The sequence below is a fragment of the Amblyomma mixtum genome, chromosome 3 (assembly GCF_055824585.1).
Source record: "Amblyomma mixtum isolate Tamu chromosome 3, ASM5582458v1, whole genome shotgun sequence".
Classification (NCBI taxonomy): Eukaryota; Metazoa; Arthropoda; class Arachnida; order Ixodida; family Ixodidae; genus Amblyomma; species Amblyomma mixtum.
In genome coordinates, this window is record NC_143014.1 from 218,466,364 (window position 1) to 218,482,320 (window position 15,957).

Sequence of the window (15,957 nt, forward strand, 5' to 3'; positions counted from 1 at the left end):
ACCTTCGAGAATGGCCGGCTATCGAAGCTGTCCTTTAGCAGCCAAGTGATGCAGCCAGCAAAAAAGCACACGGCGTGGTAAAACGGTTGCACGTAGTAATTGTTCAATATTTCTCTTGCTGTGCTGTAAGGCAAAAAAAGTGCACTGAGTCAGAAAATAAAGAAAACGCATGCGCTCGACTTCGGTTAATTCCTTCATATTAAGCTCGTTGAAAGGAGGAAGTCAAACTAAATGTTCCGTTCGTTTATGGAAGCTGAATTTATCGTCTGGGCAACTTATCTCACTACATAATAGCATGTAGAGTTCCAGATCCGGCTTTCAGCTTATGTGTATTATGCAATTCGTCAGACACTGTCCGTTCGTCATCTGCAAGCGCTGCACATTCCATAATGACGAACTGGCTCGCCACGCTCTGCACTCTCCTCAAAACATTGCGAGGTTCAAATTTGAATACGGTAGCTCCTAAAGGCCTGGCATGCACTGATTCCTTTTCCATGTACATCGCGCATGGCGTCACGTTTTGACAGCAGCACACGCTTCTCGAGTCAGCCATTTACGTTGTTAAATTTTTTTACTGTTTCCCCATTTTTTCACTGCTTTCTGTTCTCTCATTTTTGAATAACGAACCGCCGGTAGCTAGACGAGGGCTGATGCAACGCCATTTTTTGGGGAGGACCATCTATCATTCCTAACCACAACGACTGTCTTCGAAGGAAGTTCATCGATGGCTTTCGCTTTAAAGCACAACTTCGGGGAAGCCACTGTACATTACGATAGCAGCCACATCAACTCTTCCTTCAAGTGAACGTGATTTTCTTCAAGCAAAGAATAGGGCTTAAAAAAAAATTGCGGCGAAGAATAATGCTTTTGAGGTGCTGCTTCGGTCAAGCTTTCAAATACACATTATGTTACCAAGGAAGTAGCTGCCTCATGACACACGCGGAAGTACCCGCAGTTCCTTCCAGATATATTCGCGGTCGTCTTCTGTTCTCGCGTGAAGTCGCGTGATGAAATGCGCATCGCGCAGGGCGGCACACACACGGGGCGTTGCTGCACGGTAGACATTCGCCTTGGTAATACTCACATGAAATTTTCTGTCATTGCGACGATGAATGGAGGTAGGTCAGTGTTGTGCACTTGCAACGTGGACACTACGCAGCTGAGCACCGACAACACGAAGAACGCTGCGCCGCACCAAAATTTAGACCTGCATTTGAAAGGTTTCCTTTAAGGATGCCGCGAAAGTCTCTGCAGATGCACTACACGTCCAACTAGATGGGTAACAGCCGTTTGGGGAAAAGTAGCAAAAGATCACTTACCACCTGAATATTAGGAGGACCGCCAAGGATACGAGAAATAGCTGGAAGTCTGCGGAAACGTACCAGATATGAACCAACGCTATCTGCGTAGAGAAGAAAAAAGGAAAAAAAAATTGAAGGGGTGGATTTACCCAAGAGAAAGCACATGAGCGCAGAAACAAAATGCTCTGCTAGCAGACCGCTGGTCTCCTTTAACGTCGGTTCGGGGCTGTCTGTGCTAAGCGCTTACTCATTGAACACGTATACTGCACGCACTGAAGTGCCTTTTGAAGCCCGTTAAAGGGCAGTCTGGGCGAGTTGTTATCGTCCGTCGTTAATAGCCCTAAGAAATGCGTACGAACGTAGGGAAGTAATGCATGGAAAAAAACGCACGAGAAATTGCATTTCGTTGAAAAATTCTTTTTAGATACCCACTCAACGAGTTTACTTTCTTTACGGCACTTTCATATCGAGCAAGTTTATGTTTACGTGGGCGCCTGAGGGCGCCTCAGGCTCAAGCCGTGTGGTGACTGTCACAACACTGTTTGTGCATGTGAACTAATTTTTTTAAACATTAGAGACGTTTACAATATGTGGCGCTATCGGTACAGGAGCGTAGGGGAATAGCAAAATAAGGGAGTTTTCTTTGCGTTGTTCAAAGTGGCCAACGTGGGGCCGTGGGAGGCTTCACAAAGTTGAGCAGTGTCACGATAATTTTTCGAGCTAGAGGTGTGTATGGGACGTTTTCTGCTGCAGAGGTAGGTATCGCACCGCATCATATAACTACCATCCGTGCACAAGACTCGCTTTACTTTCGTCGCTATGCGAAATGCACATGCAGCGGCCGCTGGCACTTGCACTATCTCCTGATGGGCATTTCGTTTTTTTTTTTGTAGCGAGAGCTTCATTGGCCATATTCTCGCCATTTCGCTGGGACCAGTGGCCACACCCCCGAGGTCCGGTCGTTGCCTAGCAACCACCGCAGCTGGCAGCGCCGCGCACCGCACCAGCCGTCATGACGTCAGAGGAGGAGTCGGTGAAACCGCGTTGCAACAACAGAGGAGGAGCCAGCGTTGCATCGTATATATAGAAGGGGCAGCTCGGTAGGGTTCGTCGACAGACTTGTAAAGTTAGTTGGAGAGACTGAAAGAAGCCTGGATTCGTCGACGGAACGAAACAAAGAGGAGGCAGCGAACCAAGGAAACGGAAGAAGAAAGAGCCGCAAATCTCGAGAAGAGTCTCAGTACGAAGCGGTCGGGCGAGTGCATTCAGATGAGCAAGGTTCATCGTCTAGTTCGGCATCTCGTGCTAGGGCCGCGGATCAATGACGGAATTAAACCAGGAGGAGGCAACGAGCTAAGGCGACAGAAGAAAATGCTTGGCGTCACCATAACATAACGATATGTAGCAACAAAACCTAAACAGTGACACGTGCCAAGCTAAACAATAAGATTAACCGTACCTCTTGCTACGCACATCCAGGAATAACTGAGTTAAGTAACAGGCAATTTTTTTCGTTGTTTCTTTTTCTTTTTTCTTTTTGCCTTCCTGCCTAAATCTGTCACACGGAACTACACAAGGCCCTCACAACACAACGAAGATAGCACACGCTAAAATACATGCATTACAAAGGTGCTAAATGGGGCGAAAGCTACGATAAGTATCAGCTTTTTGTGGATATCGCAACTATTCTTCGGCCTTTAACTTTTGAGGGCACTCTGAGCTATACTGGGGGGCAATGAAATTTTTTTGTGTGGCCGAACAGTCAGTCTACTCACTAAAATTTGCTCTTTGATTCTGCACTGAAAGCCTTGAACAGAGTCGGTCAGGGAATAAGCGCGGGTTAATGAAATCCTAGTCGAAATCAAGAGGAAGAAATAGGCTTGGGCAGAGCATACAACGCCAAAGGCAAAATAAACGATGGTCGTTAAGGTTAACGATCTGTATTCCAAGAAAAGGCAAGCGTAGCAGGGTGCAGCAGTGGGTTAGGTGGGCGGATGATATTAAGAAGTTTTCGAGGATAGGGTGGCGCAGTTTGCACAGGACAGGGTTACTTGTAGAGATATGGGAGAGGCCTTTGACCTGCAGTGGGCGTAGTCAGGCCTATGAGTGATGAGGATGATGGTTAATTTATGTCGGGCCACCCGACGCTTGGGGCTACACCGCTAGGGGCTTCTTTTTGCGCCAGTCCTATGCCTTCGTGCTTTAGTCTGTTCATCATTCATCATTTTACGTGTAGACGCTGGGAACTAGAGCTATTTGTTTTTTTTTTAATCCTATGATTGTTGCTATTCGTTGCACAAAATTTATCATGCTTAATTAAGATCGCGCTAGTTGCAAGAAGCATTATTACTCGAATAACTTGAAGATTTCGTTATTTTCTATTGAAAAAAAAGAAAACCCTCTTTTTTTGAAGTATTGATTTTGAGCACTATTAAAGGTAGTCTGTCGTTCTTGAGTGACATTATTTTGAGGTTTGCACTTCATTTACTGAGAGTATACAATGGCTGCTGAGATTAGCATGACATCTAACTTCGGTGATAATAATTTAAACGAATTGCTACCACCTCACCAGCATCGTGCAGACTTTAAATGAGAAAAACACTCATCACCTTACTGTATGGTATATAGGGAAGTGAACTCGTAAAAATTTCACTGCACCAAAAGCATTAGCTCCCTTTTTCGTGACGAGCAATCAGGTTATCGTTGTCCGATGTTATTGGTGCCTAAAATGGATTACACTTCAACTCGCTTACAACTGCTCAAGTTATAATGAGCTCTGGTTTATTACGAATTAGTTGGGTGTTACAGTCAACATGTATTATGGCTTTGACGCTGCGTCTGAGATGAAAGGAACAACCGTCGCAGGCTCGCCCCCGAAGTCGAAAAACGAGCCCTTCCCGCCATCGCGGAGACGGAAGAGCGCCTCTCAGCTCCCGTGATGTCCCTCAAAAAAGAGTCTAGCCCTAAAAGAAACAGTAAAAGGTGGCATTAAAATTGCAGTCTACCGCCGGCCAGGCGCGCGCAGACAGGCTTCACTGGGCGAAGGGCTTGGAGTGGAAGCAGAAGCGTGGTAAGAGCGAGGCAGGGGCAACAAAGCAAAACTTCTGCAAAATCACGTGATCTCCCAATGGCAGCAATATCAGAAGTTTTAGTATTTGTCACGAGGTATGAAAGCTGGCTCATGCGGCCACGTGGTTCGCGTCACCTAACCAATCGTATCTCTGCCTTCTGCGATGCTGCCGCGGGCAGGCAGCGCGCATACGGCTAACCAATTCTTTAGTTCCCACCTGGTTTGTAGGTCTATGCGGCCCTACCTCTGCGCAAAATGTATTTAAGAACGTAGTAACTGCGATGAGGGGTCGCCTTATTTGGAGTTCAGTGCGCTGGTGGAGCTCTTACCATTGGGTGGCGCATATTGTATAGGTGCGGTCAAAATAAACGTAGCATGCTGTTTATTACCTTCCGATGTTTTTCATACGTTGCCTAATTGAAGTTTCCAGCTACGGCATGTGCATGCGGCAGTCCACGATAGGACACTTTCACATAGACAAACAATGTTGCTTCATTTCAGATAGGGAAGGCGTGGTTACACTTAGAACCGAATAGCATGATTCATTTATTTATGTCCGCACCTGCACGTTTTGCGTGCAGGTGCGCTGCGGTCCCTTCGTCGCTCCATCCTCACAACTTCGTCGATGATTGATAATAAGGATGCCGATCTACTGCCAGTTCCCGTGAACGCCTCAATTACTTTCTGTATTATCGCATCCTTAAAGCGGCTCGTCCGCAGCAAGGGTCTTAGCCTAGATCACATGACCGCGCTGGAGAGCTTAGAAAGCGGCTTGATTGGGCCCACTGTGAAGAGTCAGACGTGAGGAAAGGACTTTTTAATGAAATAAATGCACCTCTTCTCTGAATTCAAGTTCTGGCTCTAATAGGGCAGATTCATGACTATGAACATCTGATACAACAAACGCAATCCTCGTGACCGTAAGGTTCGTTAAAAGCGGCCTCGACTGTACTGAGATGTTATTTTCATGAAGAGTAATGTTAACTGAAAACACTGTTATTGTATTCATGGTTCTCAGCTTACGAGAATTATAACGGCTTGGCAGCGCTTTAGAAGGAGGGGGCATATTTACTGTGCATAATTGCTCGTACTAAAGTGCTCACCGCAATGATTCCTTCTTTCCTCGACAGGGCCTTTTCATTCGAAGCTCTGCCACCCTCAGTTGCTTTCAAGAGTAGAGATCACTGATGACGGAAATATATTCATCTGCTTCTAGACCACTGGTTATATGTAACACCAGTGCAGTGCAAATATGCCCCTTTTTTTCCAAACCTGCCTCAGCTTACATATTTTTTTAACTTCAAGCTTCAACACCGCTATGAACCGGTGAAAATACGGGCAACCTGTTTTCAGTGTGCAAAGAAACAGTGAAAACACTTACAACATGTTCTAATAACATCTCATCATTGGTGCACTGTTTCCCAGGATAACATGCTGTTCATAAATTGTGCGCCAAGAGTTTCGACAAAACGTACCCCCAAATTTGTTTGGTTAACCCCTACTCATGTCTTTTTTCAGCGTTGCCATAGAACAGATTATAAACAACGCTCCTTTGAAACACCAGAGTTTTGCGGATAATTAGCATTTGTTAGTCCGCGGTTTTGATCTTGGTTGTCACGCCAGCTGCATTGCGATGGCAGCCGAATGTAAAGGCTTGTGTAAACTGAGATTTCTGTGCAGGTTTTGTGGGACGATTTCGGTGCCCATATCAAAGCCATACCCTCATCATTAGCAGTTAGAAGTTCGTTATAAAGACCGCGCTCTTGCTTTGTAAAGGAAGTTGCATACTTCTCCCCAATAAAGCTGTGCAGTTTATTTGTAACCAGAGCTGGCGCTCACGCCTGGAAATCATCATGTGCACTGAGCTGCTAAAACACAGGAAGTGTCGGCAACTGTAATCGAGCACCACTGTCCTATGATAGTAGTCAACGATGTGACAGCTGAAACGCCAGCCAGTCATGGGCCGGTTATTGCTGCTGATAGGCGCACTAAACTTGGCACCACGTTTGCAAACACCAGCTCTAGTTCCCAGGCCAGTGCTCACGTTTTAGTGAAGGTGCAGCAGCAAGCACGAGGTGGAAGCTAGGATATAAGCTAGTTAAACTTTTTTCTAAAGCATTTTCTCTAAACACATCAAATTCTCTTTTCTTTCTTTCGGGTACTTTAGGAAGAGCCGTAACATTTTTAAAACCGTGTCTAAGACCTGTCTTGCTACTCCACATGTTTGAAAAATGCACTGAGATAAACCTCCAGGTGTGCACGCTAGCACACGGAACTGTCCCTGTCTTCCGCCATCGATGCGGCAAGAGATTATCGCCATTAAATTTGCTGGCGTCTTACCGAATGCAACTCGTGCTTGAAATTGAACACTTGTAGCAAGAAGTGATGCCAGTGCTTCTCAATCATGGTCTGGATTTCACGGTAGTATCTCGTCGTGTTTGGGCCTTGCACGGCAAGCGGAAGCACCTGAATGCACGCGAGAAGAAATGCGACTGGCACGACCACACTGAAAGAAAAACAGAAAGATACTAAGTGCAAACCATGAAAGTTTCTTGTCTCAGTCATTTTTTTTTCAAGCGTCAGGCGCAAGGGACCCGGCCGTTGGGTTGTTTGGCGACCGGACATTACCATTGGCTGAAATTCGATGCAATATGTAGCCATTTGTGAGGTGCATCGCAGGGTTCCGACAGCAGCAGGCGACCATACCTGACCACTGGTTAACATTTGCTGCGATATGCAGCCAATGGTGAGGTCCGGTCGCAAACCACCAAATGGACGGTTCGGTTGCCCCAGACGCTTGAAAGTCGCGGTGTATTTGAGTAGCTATCGACACAGGACCGAATGAACACGAAATGAACAACAGAAAAAAGACAGCTTATAAAATAGGGTTCCTTATGCCACTCCAGACCATTACAAGCTTCTGGAAAAGTACATGATACTATACTTTTCCTTCGGAAGCCGAGCCAGTCACAACTAAGGTAAGGTGTGTACACGTCTTGGTATCAACTGTTTACGCGATGTATATAAAATTAAAATAACTTCTTTTGTACACACCATTACAACACAGGAGGCAATGATGCCACATAAAATATCTCTACGCTTTTGTAAGCGAAAATATGACACTTTATTAGCGAAACAACTGCACACAAGTTGAAACTTCAAAGCGGGCAAAGTAGTATCTCGGCGCACTTTGAGAGAACAAGGCAATGGCGCTAATTGGCTGTTTTTTTCTTGCGCAGATAAACCTGAACTATGAGCCTGAATGTGCATTAATTATTCTTTCTGTTTTACTGTGGACAGATACTGAGTTTCTTTCTGACCGCAAAGAATTTTGGCTTTAAAAAGTTGTAATTATATGCTTCCAAAAGAAGCAATTCTATACTTCCGCAGCATGTACCGCCGCAGTGGCTCAGTGATTACGGCGCTCGGCTGCTGACCCGAAAGATGCGGGTTCGATCTCGGCCACGGCAGCCCCATTTCGATGGAGGCGAAATTCTAGAGGCCCGTGTTCTGTGCAATGTCAGTGCACGTTAAAGAACCCCAGGTGGTTGAAATTTTCGGAGCCCTTCACTACGGCGCCCCTCATAGCGTGAGTCGTTTCGGTACGTTAAACCTCAATAAATCATACCAAATCAAACCTATAGAGCTCTATCTAATAAGGTGAAGGTTCCCAGCCTAGCTCCCCATCGAGCATCTGCGATCACATGACCACCCTGCCGCCGATAGCCAGTGTCTCGTGCTAACCTCGCCGTCATCAGGTTGGTCGCAGGCTCAAAGAAAGACGCCTCCAAACGCCTTGAAACGCCTCTCATGGAATCGTCCTACAATTTCCTCGCGGCGCGGCATCCTCTCTGTGTCATAAAAGCAGCTGCAGTTATAATACAGCCTTCAGTGGGGACGCAGAGCAACAGTCATATTGCGAGAGGGACAAGGACGCAGCCAAGCTTACCGCCATGCTCTGAACCCTGCTCGTATGGTGCAGGCCAGAGCCTCAAAAAAAAAAAAATCAGTGGGGTTGCGGCCGTGGTAATGCGGATGATCAGCAACAGTTGCAAAGGCACCAAGTGGTCCAGCTTGCGTCGGTCATTTTAATACAATGGGGGAACTGCCATTAATTTTTCTGCTTTTATACATAGCAGCGAACTTGTACGGCGTTTCATCGTTCCACATGGTGTACAAGGCCTATGGATTTGGTTCACACAAAGTGCCCATCAAAGTGCGGTATTCACACGCGGAAAACACTCACCGGATATATCGGCGCACAGTCGCGACGGCTGCAATCAGCGCTGGGTGCTTTTTAAGTTTGAAGATTGCGTTAGCCAGGAGAAACCCGCTGAAATTAAAAAAAAAAGTAAATATTAAATGCGTCCAGTCAAACGAAACACTATGTTTCAACGAGTCTTGAAGCGAGTGGTGGTTATGGACTAATTTTTTCTTGGGTTTTGATCCCAGCTCAAATGGAGAATGATTGTACGCCAGTTAGGATTTTACCTTTTTTGATAGAAGGCTGACGCAAACCGAACTTCCCAAAACCAAAAATTCCCAAAACCAAACGAACTTCCCAAAACCTCTTAGTACTTGCTTTTTTTTATGACGTGGGTCATTACGAGCACGGCAGTCATAGTACAAAGAATATGCCTTTCAAGGTCCCGACTCAATTAGTTTAAATAACGTGCCTGCTTGGACAGGCTTGAACAACTTGTACAGATCGCGCACGCACGCACGCACGCACGCACGCACGCACGCACGCACACACACACACACACACACACACACACACACACACACACACACACACACACACACACACACACACACACACACACACACACACACACGCACGCACGCACACGCGCACACACGCACACACACACACACACACACGCACGCACGCACACGCGCACACGCGCACGCACACACACACACACACACGCGCACGCACACGCAAACACAGCGCTGTGTGCGTACGTGTTTTGGAGTTCCCCTTTCATGCTGTATATAAATAACAACTCATTTTTAGTTTGCATATTAGTTAATGCACTCAGGCACCCATCCTTTCTAGGCGTTGTGCGCGGTTGCAAATTATGGCGCTATTTGAGTTTTAACTCACGCACGGTATTGGAACAATTACGAAGACACTTCACAGAAAGCACACATCAAAAACAGGAAAACCTAAGCAGCATAATTTTCACACTCAAACGAATGAGACCTTAAGGTATAGAGGCAGTCGAAGAAGACTGTTTCTATTGCAGGCCATGTAAAGGCCTGTGATTACATCGGTCTTTAATGGACTGCTTGTAAAAACTAAATGCAACTTAAAGAGGCAACCATTAGTGCCGTGATTAATACATTTCTTTGACTTTGAAAACTGAGCGTTAAAACCGCTGCGGAAGCCCTAGCTCACCTTCTCTCGGACCAAGTGACGACGTATACGATGCGAACATGAGCACACCATGACGAGATTGTGTGACAGATTGTTTACTAAAGGGAAAGGTTGAACACTTACGAAGATACGAAGTGTTCTTGTTTATAACTTTGCTTGTTTTCACACATAGTGCGAAATTAGTGTCGCTCTGCGAGAACAGTCTTTAAAGCAGCAACCTGCCGTACATTGTTCGATTACTCAGCAGGTTAATTAGTTTTGACGGTTACTTTTGGTCCGCCTATCACGAGATATATTTTCATCTGATTGCGTGATCAGATGAAATAAATTAAATCCATTCTTTCCTGCCATGCTTCAAACAGGGGAGAATTCAGGCTATGTTTCCGGTCGTGAGACAAACTACACAGCGGTCACGAAGATTAAAATTGAGCCTCGCTTCCTGCTGACGAAAGCTGGGCACAAACTCCAGTTTCGATCTCTTGAGGAATTGATTTGCTCGAAGTGCTGAGCGAATGACTTAAACACCGCAACTGCATGTGCCGTACAACAGGTAGAGCTCGGAACGTAGTTGTACCTGTTTTGAACGCAGTTATGTGCGCGTCGCTACAGATACCCGCCAGTTTCGGAGACCATATTTCTTGCTGTATGGCCTCCGATGCTCTAGTTGGGACTAAAATTCGATGGTCTCGGAAGCGCACCAGTCGTGAAACATTTACTCCCTGCGGCCAGGCCACTTAGATGTCACCGCTGTTTCGTAGCAGCTGCGATCAAATGGAACGGTCACAAACTTCATTATCCTTTCTGACGAGCGAGATCATATTTCCCGGCGATTTTATCATGATGATGGTTTATTCAGCGCATAAAATGATGTTTCTGAACGCGTTCTACAGTTAGTTCTAAACCACGGTTTACGAAACACACGGACACTGCGGACGCAGACGCACCAAACCACTTTTCGTCGCAGGTGAGGGTCACAGCCGCTTCCGGTGCTTCAACCAATTGGTGATCAATCTGAGTCCATTGAAGGACCGATCCCTCAAAATGTCGAAGTGATAACACGGGGACAGTTCAATTCTCTCTTTTTCTGCGCGAGTAGTCACAGAGACCTCAAAAAAGTTTTGCAACACTAAAACTTGCATGAGAGCAAGAGGACTTCAGTGCAGTTTGTTCAAACGCATGATAAGTTCACGTGTTTTTGTTAAGGTTAGCTTTGACAGCGCTCTTTGTTCTCAAATAACCATTGGCACCGCGGATAGAACTATGCCGGAAATGGCCTACCTCAAAAAAAGAAAAGTGTCCACAGAGAGGAAGCCAGCTGGAAGGATCCCTCCAGGCCAATAGTCGAAAAAGAAAAACATGTTCGTTCTTCCCGCTGGAAATATAGGTGTAGAGATTGCATAGTTCGCTCACTGTTATGCGACAGAGGTTTGTACAATCAGCAGAAATAGTGAATTGACTATGAGAGAGAAATAACAATTTTATTTTTTGAAACCTGGCGTTGCCCAAACGTTTTAGTCCGTTGGTATGTGTGGTAGACAACGCTTGTCGCGTTCGTGATTTCTTGACTGCAGTGTTAAGTTTTCCTGCAATATAATTTTAATCGCGCTTACGTGGTACATTCACTTTTCGTGCCGATATCACATATTAGCGAATGAATGTAGCGCCTGCATTAATTATCCTCATGCATGCGTTCATGCGCTCAGTAGCAGCGCACACACAACAGTCAGAGAAACATTATCACTAAAATGAGCAGTGTATGCACACTGTTTAGGTCATAAGGATTGTAATTAAACTGCCGTGGCGAATGTATTTCGGTAAAAGTGAAATCCTAAAACGCCTTTGCATTGGGATATCAGGCAAGTTAAAAATCCACTTGGTCGAAATTAATCGTAAGACGGCGACAGTCAAAGCTCAAAATGCTGCTTTGGCACATGGGCGAAAATATATCAATCAGTAATTTCACTTCACCACTGGTTACACGAGCCGATCTGTTTAAATGGAACTTCGTAATTTCGCAAACTCAGATCATTTCTCTGCTTCGGAAGCGTCCGAGAGCAATGGGCTGCGACAGGTGCCTTTAGGGTTGCCGAATAGAAACCATGAATACTCACCTAGAGTGTCTGTCATTCCTCCGTAGACGTGGCCCAGTATAATCCAGGCAATGCTAAGGAAGCGCATGCCATTCATGAAAGTAAAGTTCTTGTCGTCAGAGCTCTTTTCGTCGAGGCGGACTATGTGCTGCGTGTTCCTTACCACGGAAAACGAAGTTAGCAGACGGATGACCTTCCCTGTGGAAAAATAAGGAAAAAAGTATCAGAGAAGAGTGGTTTCTTGATTCGCTGTATGTTCCTTTGGTGGAGGACATTATTTTAAAGAAGGTTTCGTTTTAGCAACAAACAGGCGATTTTAGAACGTCAGGCGCTTAGGAGCAATTCCGCAAGCTAGTTATTCCTGGGCGTTCAGGCTTCATAATTATTATATAGTTTATATAGCATTTATATTCTTACATGCTTTAATATGTGGGAGCTACCTGGCGTCTCAAGCTGCCGTAAAAAAAAGTTGCAAGTCGTGCTGCACCTGGGAGACATATTTTGCTAGTTTTGGGGAAGTTTAAAAGTTTACAAATGTCTCCTACTTTATCATGCCGCCTACCTGTTTTAGTCAGCAGCTTTAGAATCCTATGAAACAGCGCATTACAGCCGCCATATTGGAGCCGTACAACAAGCGTAAGGACATAGCGCATAACTTTGAGTGCAAACGGCAACATCTGTCCTGGCCTCCAGCGAAAACAAAAGGTAGGCTTCATTAAATAACTGTTGATAACTCTACAAACGTCCAAAAGTTCATTTTTTTATTGTAAACACTGTTTTTGCTCTAAAACAAAAAAGAAAGTGCCGTGGACGCTGTTATCCATATCCGGTCAAATCCCACCTCCCACATAAGCATTCCTTGCCGTAGTTTTAAAGAACAGCTGCAACTACAGTTTCCTCTGGATCCCAGACACCAGATTGTGATAAAAGAGAATGCCAGTGAGGACCGCCGTTCGTGGTCGACAACGATGACCTTACCTTTGCCTCTCAACACAACCGCTTTTGCTAGACTGTATCTTGCTTTCAAAAATTTAGGAAAAGAAAGCCAGACATGCTTCGCCACTAATCGCAACTAGCAGACTTGTCGCTGCAAGGAATTAATTCCACCTGAAATGTCCTTTTAGACAGTTGGCAGAAAAAAATGCACTGCTCGCGATTTTACAACGCTTTATTTCTCTCTAAAATTTGCGAGCATTTAATAAGCTGCACTTAGAGGGAGGAACTCAGGGGACTGACTGACTGCACTGCAGATGACATCCATTTGAACCTGATGCGCAATAGTTAAAGCTCAAGCCCATCACGTACTAAAGGGTTAAGGTATTTTAGCCAGTGCTTTGTTAACGCCAGCTCTGTCATCCAAAACGTTGCGACGGTTTGATCAAACAAATAACAGTCGGAAACAGCCCTGTTAACTGTTTTTGGCGACGCTCGGCAACTTTTTCTTTTTGAGCTTTGATGACAGTGGACAAATGCTCAGCGTATAATTGTGCGCGATTAATAAAGCAGACGGGAAAATAATACCCTGTATTGGAAATAAGAAGTGAGAAAATTCCCCCATGCCTGTTTATATACTTAAGTTAAGTTTCTGTTATTTTTCATTTAATGAATTTGCCCCGCCGCGGTGGCTCAGTGGTTACGGCGCTCGACTGCTGACCCGAAAGACGGGGGTTAGATACCGGCCGCGGCGGCCGCATTGCGATGAAGGCGAAATTCTAGAGGCCCGTGTACTGTGCGATGTCATTGCACGTTAAAGAACCCCAGGTGGTCGAAATTTCCTGAGCCTTTTACTACGGAGTCCCTCATAGCCTGAGTTGCTTCGCGACGTTAAACCCCAATAAACCAATCATTTAATGAATTTAAGTCCCCGAGCCCCACATGAACAGATCTTTCGAAACGCATTGTTATTGGAACCCTATTGCAGCACCTCTCGTTTTACCTACTGTGTTTTGAAGCATGGCTCAAATGCGTAAAGCTAATTGTTCTCGGCCTGAGTGTGTCGCAGCTTAAAGGGGACCGTTCTATGTATTGTTTCCTCGTTTACGAGATGCAAGGTTATTCAAGTGCGAAAGGTCACATCCAGAACTGTTGATGAATGCATGTGGTCAGTGAAGTTCAGTATGATTATCGTTCATCGAATTAATAATTTTGCTGCACTGACCGTTTACATCTATAAATATTTTATTTTGATATTGTATTCTAATCTGTCTATCACCAGCATCAGCGTTTCTGTTGGCTATTTTTCTTCTACTAGTCTGGATATTATGGTTAAGGAATTTTTTATGAATTTTCTGAATGTTGTCTCCACCACAACTATCACAGTCATCAGCTCGAATACGTCCATTGCAGGACAAAGGCATCTCTCATTAACCTTCATTTAACGCTGTCCTTCGACAGCTGTCACAATATTATCGCCGCAAGCTTATCCCGGCCGAACTTACTTTTGATACATTTTACTTCCTTCAGACTACTTTCCGATACTCTAAGCGACCATCAATTGTCCGCTACACCACAATACCCGATCTGCGCATGTCCACTTTGTTCTTCTTGATTTTAGTGAAGGAATAATTAACCGGCGTTTGTTCTCTAACCGACTTTGCAGTCTTCTTGTCTTTTTCCCTATCATTTTCCTTTTGACAACTCGTTGCACTTCGCTGAATGTAATATCAAGCTTTTACGTTACCTCCAGATATCCGCCGAACCGGTGAGTACGGGCAACATACAACTATAATATATTTCCCTTTGGATAGATGCTGCTAAGCTGCTACTGATGACCCAAGAGCACCTGCCAAACGCCCTCCACCCCATTCTCCTTCGCCTTACTATATCGTTCTCACGGTCAATTTCTGCGGTCACTACTCGAAACATTCTGAACATTCGCGAGAGGTTTATTCGTAGTCACATGTACTTGTTGGCATCAAAATCAAGCATGATCACTTGAAACTGCAACCGAATCTCACCTAAGCGTTACTTTTTGCCCGTATGTGGTGGGCAGCTTGCAGATGAAAAAAGCGGCCAATTCTGGAGATCTTCAGGGCACGTCGCTTCCTGCTGCGCTTTGACGGCAATGTATGTCTGCAGTGTGCCATATACACGGCCACTTACATACCTTTGATATAATGCTATTACTTTAAACAGGAATCCTTCAGCGAATGCCTTTGAAGTGTGCGCTTTAGAGGAGTACTAGCGCGGCAGTTGAGTCAGCTAAGCATGCCTTGCATCAATCCGAAATATTTCTAGAGCACGGCCTTACTCATTAGCCTCGCTCTTAGGTGCGGGCTGAGCTGTGGAGAGGACGCGTTTGGTACAACGCAAGGAGGCGTTGGAATTATTTAGATAGTTCCCACAGCCTAATACACCCGAAGGTCATACTGGAACACTGAGATCTGTCCAACGAAAATAAGAAACGTTCTTTCATTCTTACCTTCTTCCGCAGATCGGTCCTTGAACCACAAACAGACGTGAAGCAGTGTACTGAAGAACATCATCGCGGCAATGCACGAAAGAAAACATCTGTAAATAAACCCAGGACTGATGCTTAATCATAGTTTAACTATAGGCTCGCTTATTGTGCCTTACGCAAAGTGCGAACTCGGATCTGTCAAAGCCAGAAACAGACTGGGGATCAGAAGGATGGTGGATGTATTTTGGCATATGCATAGAAGCGTGAACAAATCCTACGATTAACAAATTCTTATGCAGCGTGCTCATCGTACATTCACAGCCTACTTCTGCTAAAAAAATGTTTCCTCACTTAATTTGCGATTCGAAGTTCTATTCCTCCTGTGGCTTAGCTAAATCACGCATGTCGTTAGGACGTTATTAACAATTGCAAAAGATGAATTAATCAGGAAACGTTCGTTGGAACACGGGCGTTCACAGGCATTTGCGCTTCAGAATATAACATTACACTGGATCACAAGTATGCAGGCGATAGATAATTGCCCAGACAAAGTTTGTGAATAAAAATCTGTTTCTCACGGAAAAATAGATCGAAATGCAAGAATTTTGCAGTACATGCTGCAGATCTTGTTACCTAAGCGGCAGCGGCCAGATTATTAACGAATTTCAAATAATTGTTCCAAATACTAGCTCACCACATACCTTATAAGAAGT

The 15,957-nt window shown here is 45.1% G+C and overlaps 1 protein-coding gene across 1 annotated transcript in view; it reads right to left on the reverse strand.

Annotated features, from left to right (window-relative positions):
• The window catches only part of LOC149353707 (nose resistant to fluoxetine protein 6-like), a 34,133-nt gene that overhangs the window by 6,927 nt on the left and 11,249 nt on the right, over positions 1-15,957 (reverse strand). The window contains exons 5-12 of the mRNA XM_089577392.1: positions 15,266-15,354; positions 11,866-12,042; positions 11,033-11,126; positions 8,618-8,704; positions 6,712-6,877; positions 1,320-1,402; positions 1,085-1,207; positions 3-123 (exon numbers count right to left, since the gene is read on the reverse strand). Coding sequence (XP_089433518.1) covers positions 3-123; positions 1,085-1,207; positions 1,320-1,402; positions 6,712-6,877; positions 8,618-8,704; positions 11,033-11,126; positions 11,866-12,042; positions 15,266-15,354 — 940 coding nt within the window. The remainder of the gene's footprint in view (positions 1-2; positions 124-1,084; positions 1,208-1,319; positions 1,403-6,711; positions 6,878-8,617; positions 8,705-11,032; positions 11,127-11,865; positions 12,043-15,265; positions 15,355-15,957) is intronic.